The sequence below is a fragment of the Bos mutus genome, chromosome 21, assembly GCF_027580195.1.
Source record: "Bos mutus isolate GX-2022 chromosome 21, NWIPB_WYAK_1.1, whole genome shotgun sequence".
NCBI classification, from domain to species: Eukaryota; Metazoa; Chordata; class Mammalia; order Artiodactyla; family Bovidae; genus Bos; species Bos mutus.
The window spans coordinates 46,042,106-46,057,237 of NC_091637.1; the positions used below are offsets into that span (position 1 = coordinate 46,042,106).

Consider the following 15,132-nt stretch of genomic DNA (forward strand, 5'->3'; position numbering starts at 1 on the left):
TTTGCCAAGTGGGAGTTCTGGAAAGCCACTAGTCAGGAGAAAGGAGCACCTTTTCATAATTCACACAAAAACACCATGTGTGTCAGCTGCAACTCTACAGAAATAACTGAATCTTTTAAAGACAATGTGGTACATACAATGGAATATGACTCAGCCATTAAAAAGAATGAAATAATGCCATTTGCAGGAACATGGATGGACCTTGAAATTACTACTAAGTGAAATGTGTCAAACAAAGACAAATCTCATAGAATATCACTTATATTTGGAATCTAAAAAAAAATGATACAATGAACTTATTTACAAAACAGAAAAAGATTCACATACTCAGAGAACAAACATTATTACCAGAGGGGAAGGGAGGAGGGGAGAGATAACTTGGGGGTTTGGGATTGACATGTACACATTCAGTTCAGTTCAGTTCAGTTCAGTCGCTCAGTCGTGTTCGACTCTTTGCGACCATGAACCGCAGCACGCCAGGCCTCCCTGTCCATCTTACTATATTTAAAATAAAATGCCTTTCCATGGAAAAAAACAATGAATTTTTTATGTCACAGTTTTCTCAACTGTAAAATGGAGACTATAATATCTAATCTTTGTATTTAATCAGATTATTATGAGGGTCAAAATCATGTGTGAAAGAGTCTTGTAAATTGCTGTTACTGTTACTAAAAACCACTGTTACTGTTGCATAAAGAGGAAGAACAAGATTTTACACAGATTTCAGGAGAGAATAACTAACAATGTTTTCTTTTAATGCCCCTTCATCACAATTTTAAACATATCTGTATAGGGTAACAGACCAAATATTTTATTCATTTATCTCAGACCCCCATCATGGAAGCCAAAAGCAGAAGAAGAAGAAAAATACTAGTCCCAAACTCTTCTGACTGAAAAAAGCTAAAATCCAGATGTTCAGGTTTTTATTACTACATGCAACCTTCCAAGTAATTCACTTTTTTGTTCTTCTATAAAACTCAGCTACATTTGCTGTCAGAACTAGTGTTCAGCAGTCCCTTGTCAAAAGAATTGATCAGCTATCAGCATATCGTGTTACTCAGGTTGTTCCAGAGACAGGGGTAACTGTCAGGTTCCCAGCCTCCCAGGCTTTTCATGTGAGAGCACCAAGGGACATTTAACAGCTGTTTAAGTGTCTAGCTGTATCAAAGAGAAACTGAAATAAGTGAGTTCAAGAAAAAAGAAAAACTGTATACAGTTTGCATGAATTCAGTGAGAGGATCTGGAGTGGCCAAATGCTTTTCTTTTTGAGTTATCAAGAAAGAAGCATGGTCTCTCACATGGTACAGATGCTCTACCCAGGAACACCCAGCTGACCTTCTGGAAACCATCCTCTTTTTAACAAGATGTTTCCAAAGTGAGGGGAGACATTCAGGGAAGACAGTGAGGAATTAACAAGAAATCTCAGCTAATTTTAGGACTCATGCTACTACTTCTCCTTCCACGAGAGGCCTCCTCACAGCCCCCTTGTTTAAGCAGGAGCCTGGACCAGAGGTTTCCTTGTTGTAACACAAAGCAACACTATTGGGTTTCTTAACTGGAGCCTTCCTAGAAAGGGAGCATGTATGATTTTTTTTTTTTAAATAGCAGCTAATTCTTAATCAATCTTTGGTGTTGTTTAGTTCCTCAGTCATGTCTGACTTTTTTGCGACCCCACAGACTATAGCCTGCCAGGCTCCTCCGTCCATGGGATTTCCCAAGCAAGGATACTGGAGTGGGTTGCCATTTCCTTCTCCAGGGCATCTTCCAGATCCAGGGGTAGAACCCGCGTCTCCTGCATTGCAAGCTTTACCGCTGAGCCACCAGGGAAACCCAGTGAATTACCACTTCCCTGGTGGCTCAGAGGTAAAGAATCCCCCTGCAATGCAGAAGCTGTGGGAGGCACAGTTTTGAATTCCTAGATCCAGAGGATCCCCTGGAACATGGCAACCCACTCCAGTATTCTTGCCTGGAGAATCCCATGGACAGAGGAGCCTGGTGGGCTAGGATTCATAGGGTCACCAAGAGTTGGATGCTGAAGCGACTAAGCATGCAAAGTAATTAAAGAGCTGAAGTTCAGAACACCACCCCTTTGGCTGAGTTCTGAGGTGCATTCCATCAGGTAAACTGGAGGATGGAAGGTACATTGTAAGGTACATTCATAGAGGTTGGAAAGCACGTTGTCAAATAGTTTAGTTTAGTCTTGTTTTGCAGATTTTGAGGAGAAATTATTGCACTGGCTCTTTCTGGGGCTCTCGCTGCACTGATATTGATACAACATACTTGGCCAATATAATTTAACTTGTTTTGTGAAAAGCAACAAAATCACTAAGAAAGAAAGGAGTGGTATCTACAAATGTTCAAATCACCAAATGACTTTTATGTAATAGTTGATCTGACATTGTAAGATCACTATTCTCCCCAACTATAAAGGGCCCCTCAGTGTGCATCTGACCACAGAGTGACCTGAAGTCCTATACTTACTACAGCTTGAGCAAAAGCTGGAAAAGTGACCTGTTAGGAAACAATTTTAGGTACACTGACTTTCACATAAATAGATACGTGTAGTATGTATGTAAACACATGCATTTTTTGGGTTTAAAGGAGTCTTTGACAAATGTACCCTTTATTTTATATTCTTGACCATATCTCATATGGGCCTTTCCACACATATCATTATTATCATAAATTCATCACTGGGAGCTATAAAATAGCCAAATTGTGAGTTATTAGGAAGATGGCTTTCAACAAGTAGCTGAACATTGAATAACTCAAATTCATATTTTAGTAGCTGAGCTTGGGGAATCAAAAGGGTTTTTGTTTCCAGATTTTGCTTTATGAAATAACACACACACTTAAGTATAATAAATACTCTCACTTACCAATGCTGGTGACAGTGACACATATCCAAGCAATTTCTTGTACTGCTCAAAGGTGAAAAACTGTGAAACAAAACCAAACTCGGAGATTTATAACAATTTCCTGCAACAAACCTTTAAATTGACTCTAATTTCTTTAGTAAATCATTATATTCACTAGCAACTTAAAAAATGATAAACCATCGAACACAGTTTTTAATCCAGTCTCGGGTAGTTGCTATTGAATCTTACTTGAACATTCACATTTTTAAATGCAGCTATAATAACCTACAGAAGAGCTGATGGAATCCTTTATAGCAGTAAATGAACCATACAGCTGCCATTTACCATGACCATTTTCAGTTTCCCTAGACATCAATAGACTTCTTTTTTATGGCAGTGATTCAAAATTATAGGCATAGAGACCTGAAGTCTTAGGTCTCTTATGTTTTCTCTATGACCTGCTTTCCCAGTGAATGCCCAATTCTCTAACCCCCTTATAAAAGACACCCACTTCTCGGCTGTAACTCGCATTTATATTGCTGTGTATCTCTACTGTTCCATGGGATTTCTAAACACACAATAATGATGAAGATGCCATGATAAACTAGGAAAGGACCCAACAAGGACACATTTAATCTGTCCCCTGCCTGAAAGTAAAACTGTCTTCAATCTGAATGAAGAAAGACAGCTGTTTAATCTTCCCTTTAAAATCTGATGATGATGATGATGAAGATTTTGTTGGTTCTTTCAATAGTTGATGTTTAATATAATTTTCTCTGTGAAGAGATTTCTATGGAGGCAAATCTAATCAGTCACTTTGTATAATATGCCCCCAATAAATTTTTCTCCTCTCTTTCTATGCTATGCATTTTGGACAACAATCTGGTTGAACATGATGTTTTGCTCCTGGATTCTCTGTTAGGTACCCTGCCAAAATCACCGATAAAACACACTCTTAGGTCCTGCTAGGGTCTGATTCTCAAGACTACAGAAATGGCATGGGCATTTTATGGTCTTAAATGTCTTCTACTCTATTACTTTATAACCCAGTACAATGGAGCAAGAAAAAAATGTAGATTTGAAAGCCAGATAATATTCTGTTGTTAGAAAGAGGTAGTTACACGTAGACGTGGCTCTCATGAATCTTCGGGCAATTCAAGGGTCTTTACGTCACCAGATAGATTGATTCTTTTAAAGACTCAGGAATGATTTTTGTGCTATGGCCCTTTAGATCAACTATGGATGTAGACTTTCATAGAGCAGGAATTCATTCTTTCACTGATTTGACAAATATTTCTTGGTTCACACACTGGGGATGCAGCATAAACAAGGAGAAACCCCTGCCTTCTCGGTTTAACATTCTAGTGGATGGTAAATACCCTGAAACTATCCTGATGTTCAACTAGTAACACCAGGAGCCACCACAGTTAATGAGAGATGTACTAGAAATGATTAAAAGGAAAAGGGTTATGGTCTTGGGTTTAAAAAATAATTTGTTTTTCTTTCTCCTCATGGTCATCATCATAACAATTCTTAGATAATCACTTTATGTGGATTTTGACATGAGCAGTCCTAGGTTTGAATCCTGACTTAGCTCTGGAAGAGGACACAAGACTTCGCTTCTAGAGTAGTCCTTAAATAAAAGAACCTGAGGAAGATTTCTTGACAGTCCTGGCACACTGGAGACTTTCAGATAATCTTAGTTTCCATTTCCTTTCTTCACTTTGGGACTAAAGGGACCATAGATCCCTTATTGACATGGATCATTCACGAGAGCCTGCTGTGGTCCAGGAAACATACTAAGGCCTTTGCACATGCTACTGCATTTAATCCATATGACAGGTTATAGCGCAATCATGATTCCCATTTGTAGATATCTGTCCTGCAGCTAGTGAGTCAAAGGATTGAGGTTTCTTACTACGTCCGACTCCAAAGCCTGAGTTTGCTCTCAACCACTATACTGCACTGCTCACTGCTGAGCCATGATTTTTAGTGGTTTGGGAAGAGATTGTCTGTGCTAGAATTTTCTTCCTGCTGAAATCTTCTTGCCTTCCCTGACCCTGGAAGCTGAGTTCCTTAAAGGCAGAAGATTTCAAACTTTTCTGACCACAAACTAGGTAAAAATTATTTACCCAACTCAGGTACATACATGCATGTAGCACACACTCACCTTTATAACTGAAACAAAACACTGCTGTAAAACAATGTTTACCCCTTTACTATGTGTAATACATTCTGTTTCTTTCTATTCATCAGAAATTTTTTTCTGGTGACCCACTAAATTGATTTCAGAGCTCACAGGTCATGGCCTATATTTTGGAAACATGCTCTAAGGGGTCCATGTGAGTTCAGGAAAGTTCTGGGAGAGGATGGACCTCGCAGAATGCCTCACTACCTTGTTCCCTTCCAGTGTGAGTATGCATTTTTTCTTTCTGACTTTCTGCCATGAAAAGAAATTATAGACCAAACAGATCTCGAAGAAGTGTGGGAACGTGGACTTGATGTGCTGGGCTGTGCTTAGTCGCTCAGTCATGTCCTACTCTTTGTGATCCCATGGACTGTGGCCCATCAGGCTCCTCTGTCCTTGGGGATTCTCAAGGTAAGAATGCTGGAGTGGGCTTCCACGCCCTCCTCCAGGGAATCTTCCCAACCCAGGGATAAAACCCAGGTCTCCTACACTGCAGGCTGATTCTTTACTGACTGAGCCACCAGGGAAGCCCAAGAATACTGGAGTGGGTAGCTTATCCCTTCTCCAGGGGATCTTCCCAATTCAGGAATTGAACCAGGGTCTCCTGCATTGCAGGTGGAATCTTTACCAGCTGAGCTACCAGGGAATCCCGGACTTGACCTGTAACTCTAAGCAGTTCTCACAGGGAATTCCAAGTCTACACTTTGGGGCAATTCTAGGCTTTTCATTTTCCCATCTCTAAAACTGTTAAAAAAAAAAAAAAAGAGAGAAGCTACCACTAGCGGGTTGGTACTCATCAGCAGTCTGCCTGGAAGATTCTGGTTATGGCTGGGATGAAGTGATTCAGGTTCCTGGCAATAAAGAAGCCTCCTAGATCAGTGATAAGTTGCTAATAGATTAAATCCAAAAGTAATGAACAATATATATTACATATTCTAATAAATAGTGCTTTGAACTTAAAAAAAAATACTTGTTTTAATTTCTACCTTTTCAATCAAAGTCTAAATTACTGAATATAAAATAAAATATCTCAAGAAAGCAAAAGTTAAAATATTTTAAAATGGATTTCCAACAATATTAAAATAATGTAATGTCATTAGAATGTGAAACCCATTATTAGCTAAAAATATTCATTCATTCAACAGATATTTATTGAATGTCTCCCATATGTAAAGCTTAAAAGATATTATACTAGACTATATTCTTAAGAACTGGTAGATTAGTTGTTATTTTAATTCCTTTCTATGCAGCACTAATCCTTTATTGCCTTCATAATATTTAGTCAAAGAAGTGATAAAGTTACCCTATAACATAAGAAATGAGATTACACTCTTCAAGGATGAAATTAGGAGAGTCAACATGTTGAAGCTCCAATACTTCGGCCACCTAATGTCAAGAGCTACTCGTTGGAAAAGACCCTGATGCTTGGAAAGATTGAGGGCGGGAGGGGAAGGGCCTGACAGTGGATGGCATCACTGGAAATAGCGAAGGACAGAGGAGTCCGGAGTGCTGCAGTCCATGGCATTGCAAAGAGTTGGACATGATTTAGCAACTGAACAATAACAACAACATGTAGTAATGTTACCTATTCAAAGTCATGCAAATGTGTACTAAAGAGTTTTGAAAACCTTTATAGTCAGTCAAGGTTTTGGGAATCTTGAACATAAAATCTGGAATCCAAATTACTATGGTATACATAATCTATCTACTGGAACCTTGAAATTGGTAGTCTGGTTGGGAGAGGGGTTGGACCTGGAGGACAGGCTGTGTGGTCCCTGGAGAAGTGTCAAGCTGTGGTTGGACAGGGGAGGTGAGCACGGTTTTCCTGGGTGACCCAGCCCTCTGGAGGGTACTTTCATTGCTCACTAAACAATCTGATGATTAAGCTGACCTCCCAGATCATCTGTTCTGAGAGGCAGTTACATTACAGGGAAACAGTCGGATCCATTTGGGTCATACTTTTAACAAGTAGGCCCTGAGAAGCGCCCAGACTAGGACTGACTATTCCCCATCACAGAAGCAAACCCTTCTGGGTACTGCTCTCAATGCCCTATACATTTTGAAGCCTCCCAGTTTGGTGGGTAGTAACAGGCACTATTCCCAGTCCTGTGTGACTGCTGGCACTGTTCCTGCGAATCCTTTCAACCACACTTTCCAGGCCTTGCTAGTTTCCTCACATGTGCACTGGTCAGCGGGATACTGGAGGTGTCCCTCTGCAGATCTTAGGTGTCTCTTTCTGTGCAGATCTGTCTTTCTCTGGTGCTGTGTCCTGCGAACTCTAGATGTCTTTCCCTCCCAGCCTCTCAGCTCTTTCTCAACCCAGGGAGTCTACTGGTTGAGGCAGTCAACTGGATTTCTCCTGTGTATTCCTGAGCTGAGAACCCAAGGCAGTGAGTTACGACAATTTGCAGGGCACATCTCATCTGTTTTGCATCTCAGGTATGACTCTCCCTCTTTGTTTCATGTCCAGTGTCTTAAAAATATCCTGGTTTCATATATTTTGTTCATTTTCTGTTTTTGCTGTTTCAGGCAGCAAAGTAAATCTGGTCCCTGTGACTTCATCTTGGCTGGAAATGGAAGTCTCGGCCTTTTGGAAACTCTGAATAGTAGATGTGGGAATTTGGGGGAACAGGACAGGAATTCTCCTGTTATAAAGTAATAAATTTTCTTTCTGTTTCTTGTTACATGAAAGTGAAAGTACTATTCGCTCAGTTGTGTCCAACTCTTTGTGACCACATGGACTGTAGCCCTCCAGGCTCCTCTGTCCGTGGGATTCTACAGGCAAGAATACTGGAGTCGGTAGCCATTTCCTTTTCCAGAGGATCTTCCCAACCCAGGATTGAACCCTGGTCTTCTGCATTGCAGGCGGATTCTTTACCACTGAGCCACCAGGGAAGTTCCCATTCCATATGTTTCATTTATTCATCTAATATCCATGGAACATCTACTTGTAGGCACTGTGATAAGTGTAAAGGATACAGTGGTGAACAAATAGACTTCACAATATATAATATTTTGTGAGTTTGGTTGGCATTAAGCAGTCCTTGAGAGTCTGACCATGAACTGATGGTGTTTCCGGACCTGTGATGCTCAAAACTAGATCCTGGAATCCAGCATGCATTGCCTGCTGTCTCTGAGCAACCAACTGGTCTCTTTCAGAAGTCTTCATTTCCTTTTGCTAATTGCAATACTAATTCTGTCTCTATTTGTGAAGGGGAGTTTCATTTATTTAGCATCAATGAATATTATTATTTTAATGCTGAAATTAATTTCAAAGAATAAAGTACAGACAAAAATTATGTTTCTAGACATTTTCTGTTTCTTTCTATATACATATACATATATAGACGTAATTTCAGAGACCATATAGACATATGTATACATGTGTGTATATATCTATGGCCTGAATATTTTTTCAAAGTAAACTGTGATGGCATACAATAAAGCAGTTTATGATGTATGAAATCGTTGCAATCAGATGATCATTTTCCTCACAAATCCTAAGATAAATATCTATAAAAGGAATGTTTTCATAAATTGTGTTGAAAAACTGGTGCTATCCATCTGGCAAAGATACACTTAACTCAAAGTCATACTTAAAAAGCCAACATACTTACCATATGTCTCAATAATTTTAAGGTAAAATCCACTTGAAACAAGATGTCTGGGACACATACACCATATCCAGTTGCCCAAAAGTTCATCTGTTAACCATTGTTCTGGCAGGGAGCATTGTTTTTTTAAAGTAGAGACTAGCTCAGTTTTGTAAAGCTCAACTTTTTTTTTCTTCCATAAAAGACTGCTCAACATTGATAAATGTTAATCCTCTAAAAGCTTAAATTGTCTCTAACATATAATATTAAGGAAAAATATTCCAGGAAAAACTGTAATTACAGTTTACTTTATTTATACATGTAAAACTCTGAACAAATGAATATATTATCCCGTGGAGACAAAGTGACTTTCCTTGAACAGGAAGTATGCTCTGTTTGTTTACTTGGGCAATCTTTTATCAAGTGAAGCCATTTCATAATTCAATTCAGCCCTCTTGCGTACTTTGGTGAACTTTTTCCAGATTCTCTATTGCGATTCAGATCCTTATAATGAAATTTGTAGTGAAGTAATAATATAAAATCACAAAAACTATGGCAATGAAGAGGTGAATTTATAGAGGAAAAATGTTTTAAAGCTTTGCTTTCTGTACTCTAGACCAGAATTAAATCCTGTTAAATCTCCATTTTCACATGAGTAAAACTTTGGTGTCTGTGTATATATGTTGGCTTTTTTTTCATCATAATTTTTAACCCAGTCATCTTGATTAACTGAGTATAAAGTATAAGCTGCTTTTTCTTACCTTTCAGGAATGTTGGGAATACAAATTGAGTAATGTGTGAGAAAAAGCTTTATGTCATCAGTTGGAAAGGAAGTCTTTAAGTTTACGTTATCTTTATTATGGAAAGACAAAGCTGTATTTGGTGATGGCAGTGGTGTGGGGGAGGGGGCAATGCCATCAGAGTCACTGTGATCAGGACTTCTGTCTGAAAGAACCTAGAAAAAAGCATGATCAGATTTATTTCTTTTTCCTTTGGAGGTCCTGCTAGATCAGGATGCTTCCCCAGTGGCTCAGCTGGTAAAGAATCCGCCTGCATTGTGGGAGACCTGGGTTCGATCCCTGGGTTGAGAAGATCCTCTGGAGAAGGGAACAGCTACCCACTCCAGTATTCTGACCTGGAGAATTCCATGGACTATACAGTCCATGGGGTCACAAAGAGTCGGACACGACAGAGTGACTTTCACTTTCACTTTCCCCTGGAGGTCCTGCTAGATCTCCACGTTCATACCCAGATACTGAACCAGCAAGGAGTACATAAACCTCCATAGGTGGGATTTCCCTGGCGGTCTAGTGGTTGAGACTTCACGTTTCAATGCAGGGGTTGTGAGTTTGATTCCTGGTCAGGGAGTTAAGATCCCACATGCCTTGTGGTCAAAACACCAAAACAGGAAACAGAAGTAATATTGTAACAGATCCAGTACTTTAAAAATGGACCACATTAAAAAAAAAAATCCTAAAAAAACTCTATAGTTCTGTAGTTAAAGAATGGAAATCAATGTAGTAGAAGCATTGATAGTAATTTTGTGAAAACAAGTACAGAATATTTTAACAGAGGAGACCAGGGTGGAAAAACAAAGTTAGCACACCAAATAAATGTATTATATAAGAATCACACACAAAGAAATATATTATATTAGTTCACTCTATTCATAAAATGAGAATGATTTAGGGGAAGGTTTATCTACCTTTCCTCCCTCCTCTCCTCTCTCTCTTTACTAGTTATTGCTCCAAAGGCAAGTTTACGAATTGCCTTGAGAAAAAGTCCAAGCTCTTTTGTGGCTGCTGTGGTTTGATTACATGAATTTCATTTACCACTGTGCTTTCTGTGTAATTTCACCATTAGAAGGGAATGCTTTTACCTGGAGAAAGAAATCCACAAACCAATATAGCAATATTTGAGAGAATGACCAAGTCTAATTATGATAAAAAATATGATTTCTATATAAAAATTTTAGTATTTCACATTTAATTCCCATTAATGTCCCATAGCTTATTGTGGGATGTGCTAATGCTGAAGCACTAAGCCCATTTTCACTTGATGGGAAGGCATATGTTGTTTACCTTTACTGCTCTTTTTGGTGTTTCAGCCAAGATGGGTGGTAGAATCCCCTTGTAAAAACCGAACAACCTATTGGAGAAATGAAAAGATTTATGTAAGTAAGGAGGGCTTCCCAGGTGGCACGGTCTCCTGCCAATGCAGGAGATGCAAGAGATGCAGGTTCAATCCCTGGGTCAGGAGGATCCCCTGGAAGAGGAAATGGCAGCTCCCCCCAGTGTTCTTGCCTGGAAAATGCCATGGACAAACGAGCCTGGCAGGCTATAGTCCATGGGGTTGCAAACAGTTGGATATGACTGAGTGACTATGCAAGCACACAGATATAAGTAAGGGAATTAAGATGGATAAAGCAACTTAAAGTATTCCCAACTATTCAATATAGCTCATTAGTCACGAAATCTTCCTTTGTTTTAATGCTAAAGCGGGGAGACTATGAATTCTACATTTATATGTTCTATAACATTCAGAAGAGGAATAAATGATGCTGAGACTGGAACCCCTTAGGTAAGCTGCTAAAGATAATCATGAATTGTATAAATAAACTTAAAAATAAACTCAACCCTCCTTAATCTAAGGAATCTTTTGTGGTTGTTAGCGTTGAGCTCTCTACCATCTTGTATCTCTTCCCTGTGGTCACCAAATGAAGTTAAGGCTACACCTGAGCCCACTAGACTAAAACTTCAGAGGCTAACCAGGTGATGAAACCCTCCATTTTAGCTTTACTAACATAGGGGAAACTAACCAACTATACGGCTGTGGAACTAGGGCTCCTAGCCCTGTCCCAAATCAGCCATAATTTTTTTAACTTCCTTGATGGAGATGAAAGGTCAGGGAGGGCTAAGAGACATGTTCCTGGTAGTAGAAGTATCAGACTTTCCTGGAGGCGGTGTGTGCATGCTCAGTTGTGTCTGACTCTGTGACCCTGTGGGCTGGAGCTCACCAAACTCTCCTGCTGAGGTGCAGTCTCATAGGGCATGGGACAGCTGTCGTTTTCAATATTGACATGTGGTCACATATTCAGACATTTTTAGGAAAAAAAAGAATGAGTGCCTTATGCCTATAAGTTTTATAAAAAGTCACCATTTATTCAAAATCTTAAATTTGTCTGCCCTGGAATCTTTACACACTCATGTATACATATATATGTTATGAGGGTATGAAAGTGAAAGTCGCTCAGTCGGTGTCTAACTCTTTGTGACCCCATGGACTATACAGTCCACAGAATTCTCCAGGCCAGAACACTGGAGTGGGTAGCCTTTCCTTGAGGGGATCTTCCAAACCCAGGGATCAAACCTAGGTCTCCCACACTGCACATGGATTCTTTACCAGCTGAGCCACAAGGGAAGCCCAAGAACACTGGAATGAGTAGCCTATCCCTTCTCCAGTGGATCTTCCCAACCCAGGAATTGAACCGGGGTTTCCTGCACTGCAGGCAGATTTTTAGTAAACTGAATTATCATGAGGGTATAGTGTAAATATATATGTAGTATGAAAATATTTCAATAAGAAAGAATATTCTGCATCATTTTCTGAGATAATCAATTCCCCTGGTGATCTGGTAAGTGGCTATAGATAAAGGTAGGACTCAATCAGTCCCTATTTTAGGATAGCCACTTAATATCCTAGAGAAGGCTGGACTCTGATTAACCCATCAAACTTCACTCCAGCACTCTTAAGTTGGGTTCTGCTTCTAGCTGTGCTCTGGAACAAAAAAGTTAAGAGTTTATTCAGACTAACCCACTGTGGCACTCAATCCAACATGGCAACCTCTTGCTCTTCCTCAACACACTGGCTTACACAGCACCTTCCAATGAAGGGAGCAAAAGGCTCGTCTTACAGCTTCTAATTCTTAGTCCCTTGAGGGCTGCTGTTCCCTACAGTGCTTACCCCAGAGTCGCTGCGTGTGCGTGTGTGTGTGTGTGTGTGTCTGCATGTGTGTATGTAAACAGGACACAAATATTTGTTAAGATTACAGATTTTATGAAGAGAAAGAAAAGAGTCAAATGATCCCTTAACGCGGGCTTACTCTGCCTGCTGTTTTCGACTTAATGAATAACACTAGCATTTGTGTTAATATAAAGGAAGTAAAGCAGACGTGCTTTGAAGAACTATGGGAATTCATGAATTCCCCCACTTCCTTTCCATTTCCACTACTGAGGCCTGAAATTTACTTGGAAAATTTTAATACTCTTTCTAATTTGAATTTCATTACAAATTATTATATAATTTTCAGCATGAGAATGACTCTGCCTAGGTTTGATCTTCCTAAAAGATAAATGTGATTTTCTTCAATAGAAGTTCTATATTTATAATAAAAGACATTATTAGTTCTGTTCTTTTTGTGCTGCTTTTTTCACACCTGGAAGATTATGCCTGGTTATGGCGGAGGCGGGGGGCAGGAATGAAGAACATTTAAGTAAGGAAAGCTTCTGGAACAGAGTGTCCCTGTTAATAGAGGTACTTGAAATCCCATGCAACAGAGAACAGATATAGGACGAACAGTAGCTCAGCTGGAGGAGAAAGATCTTAGGGACGAACATCTGATGAATCTTTTGAAAAGTGAGCATGTAGGAAACAGATTAGACTTTTCTGTTTGTTTCCAGGCGGTAGAACTAGGACCAACAGGTGGAAGCAACAGAGAAAGACACATTTGTGGCTCAGTAGGAGCTTGATACAAGGAAGTACTTCTAACGGTCAGACCTATCTAAACATAGACTAGACTCTCCTGAAAAGTGGTGTGTTCCCTTTGGAATGTGGTCAAGCAGTGTGGATGACCACTCCGCATGGATGCCAGAGATGGATGTGCACAACAGTGGAAGGACTTGATGTGTCTCAAGGTGGGTTTACTCCAATCCTCAGATTTTGTTATTCTAAGAGAACGAACAAAAAACACAGAACAGCACATTTCTGAAAACAGACACTCTGCATTACTTTAAACTTTTGCCTAAAGTGGAGCACTACTGTGCTGAAGGAGGACAGAAGTCTTATAAGCAACGCAGAAAGTCTTCATTTTAAAAATGATGAAAGAAAATATTAAAAAGAGGTGTAAGGCAGAAGGGAAGAGAGGCAGCTGGGACAACCATAAGGATTTAATCTGGAAAGAGCTGGGAGGTCCAGAGCCCTCTGCTTCATGTTGGTGATGCTTCCGCGATGTGCCCTCTCTCTTTCATGTGCAGTCATCTCTGCTCCCTCACCAGCTCCAGCTAGCTCGTCATCCTGAACTCTCTAACAGTGAATGAACAGCTTTAATGGGAAATTCTCAAGGACCATAGGCAGCAGTTGCTGACAAATGAGAAGTGAGAATCATCTACTTCCTTGCATTATTTTTATAGTACATCCATGCAATAGTGGGTATCTATGGCATAGCCAGGCTGGCAACTCTTCTATTGAGAACTGTCCCACCCAATTTTTTTAAACTACTAGAACCCATGTATTAGTACAATCTGATACTGCTTGTAGGCAACTTGCTGAATGGATCCAAATGGTACTCCATTTCTTTGTTCCTGTTAATCTGATCCACGTAGAGTTTTTCTCCAGGATTTTGGAATTGGAACTGAAAAGGTCAGCCTTGCTCTGTGTGGTTGAAGCTCTAAGATAATAAGGCTAGAATATTAATAGTAGTCATGTTTTCTGTCATTCAGGGAAAGTGAGTCTGCAGTGATAAGAAAGAAGGAAGCCATCATTCAGGAAAACAAAAAAGCAGGATGCAGAAGTTCTGGTACTGTAAGTGTGATTCTGCGGCCAGGATTTCTTTAAGCCTCGTTACATCTTGACCCTTCTTGAATACTGACATTTCCCTTTGCTTTTGATTCTTTGAGATACCCAGTAATATCTATAATAAATTCCTTTATTTACTTACAAACCAAAGTCCTGGATCCAGAAATTGGCCTCTACAGTCAATGTGACTGTTGCTGTTCCTCCGTACTGTGGCCTCTCCTATGAAGAGCCTTTGGTCAGGTAAGAGTGGCACTTGGGCCAATTCAAAGAGTCACACCCAAAATGTGAGCAAGAATGCAAATCAAAACTACAATGAGCTACCACCTCACACCAGTCAGAAAGGCCATCATTAACAAGTCTACAAATAACAAATGTTGGAAAGGATGTGGAGAAAAGGGAATCCTCCTACACTCTTGGTGGGGATGTAAATTGGTGCAGCCATTATGGAAAACAGTATGAAGGTTCCTCAAAAAAATAAAGATAGAGTTGCCATATGATCCAGCAGTATATCCAGACATATCTATCATTTGAAAAGATACATGCACCCCCATGTTCACAGCAGCACTATTCACAATAACCAAGGCATGGAGACAGCCTAAATGTCCTCAACAGATGAACAGATAAGGAAGATGTGCTACATGCAATGGAATATTATTTAGTCACAAAAAAAGGATGAACTAATGCCATTTGCAGCTATATG

General features: G+C 39.7%; 1 protein-coding gene across 5 annotated transcripts in view; it reads right to left on the bottom strand.

Annotated features, from left to right (window-relative positions):
• The window catches only part of SLC25A21 (solute carrier family 25 member 21), a 526,466-nt gene that overhangs the window by 50,816 nt on the left and 460,518 nt on the right, over window positions 1-15,132 (bottom strand). For all 5 annotated transcript variants that reach the window (XR_011461727.1, XM_005891791.2, XM_070358760.1 and 2 more), the window contains exons 4-5: window positions 10,721-10,787; window positions 2,880-2,939 (exon numbers count right to left, since the gene is read on the bottom strand). Coding sequence is in view for 4 of the 5 variants with exons in the window: in XM_005891791.2 (XP_005891853.1) it covers window positions 2,880-2,939; window positions 10,721-10,787 (127 nt within the window). In the remaining variant the exon portion in view is untranslated. The remainder of the gene's footprint in view (window positions 1-2,879; window positions 2,940-10,720; window positions 10,788-15,132) is intronic.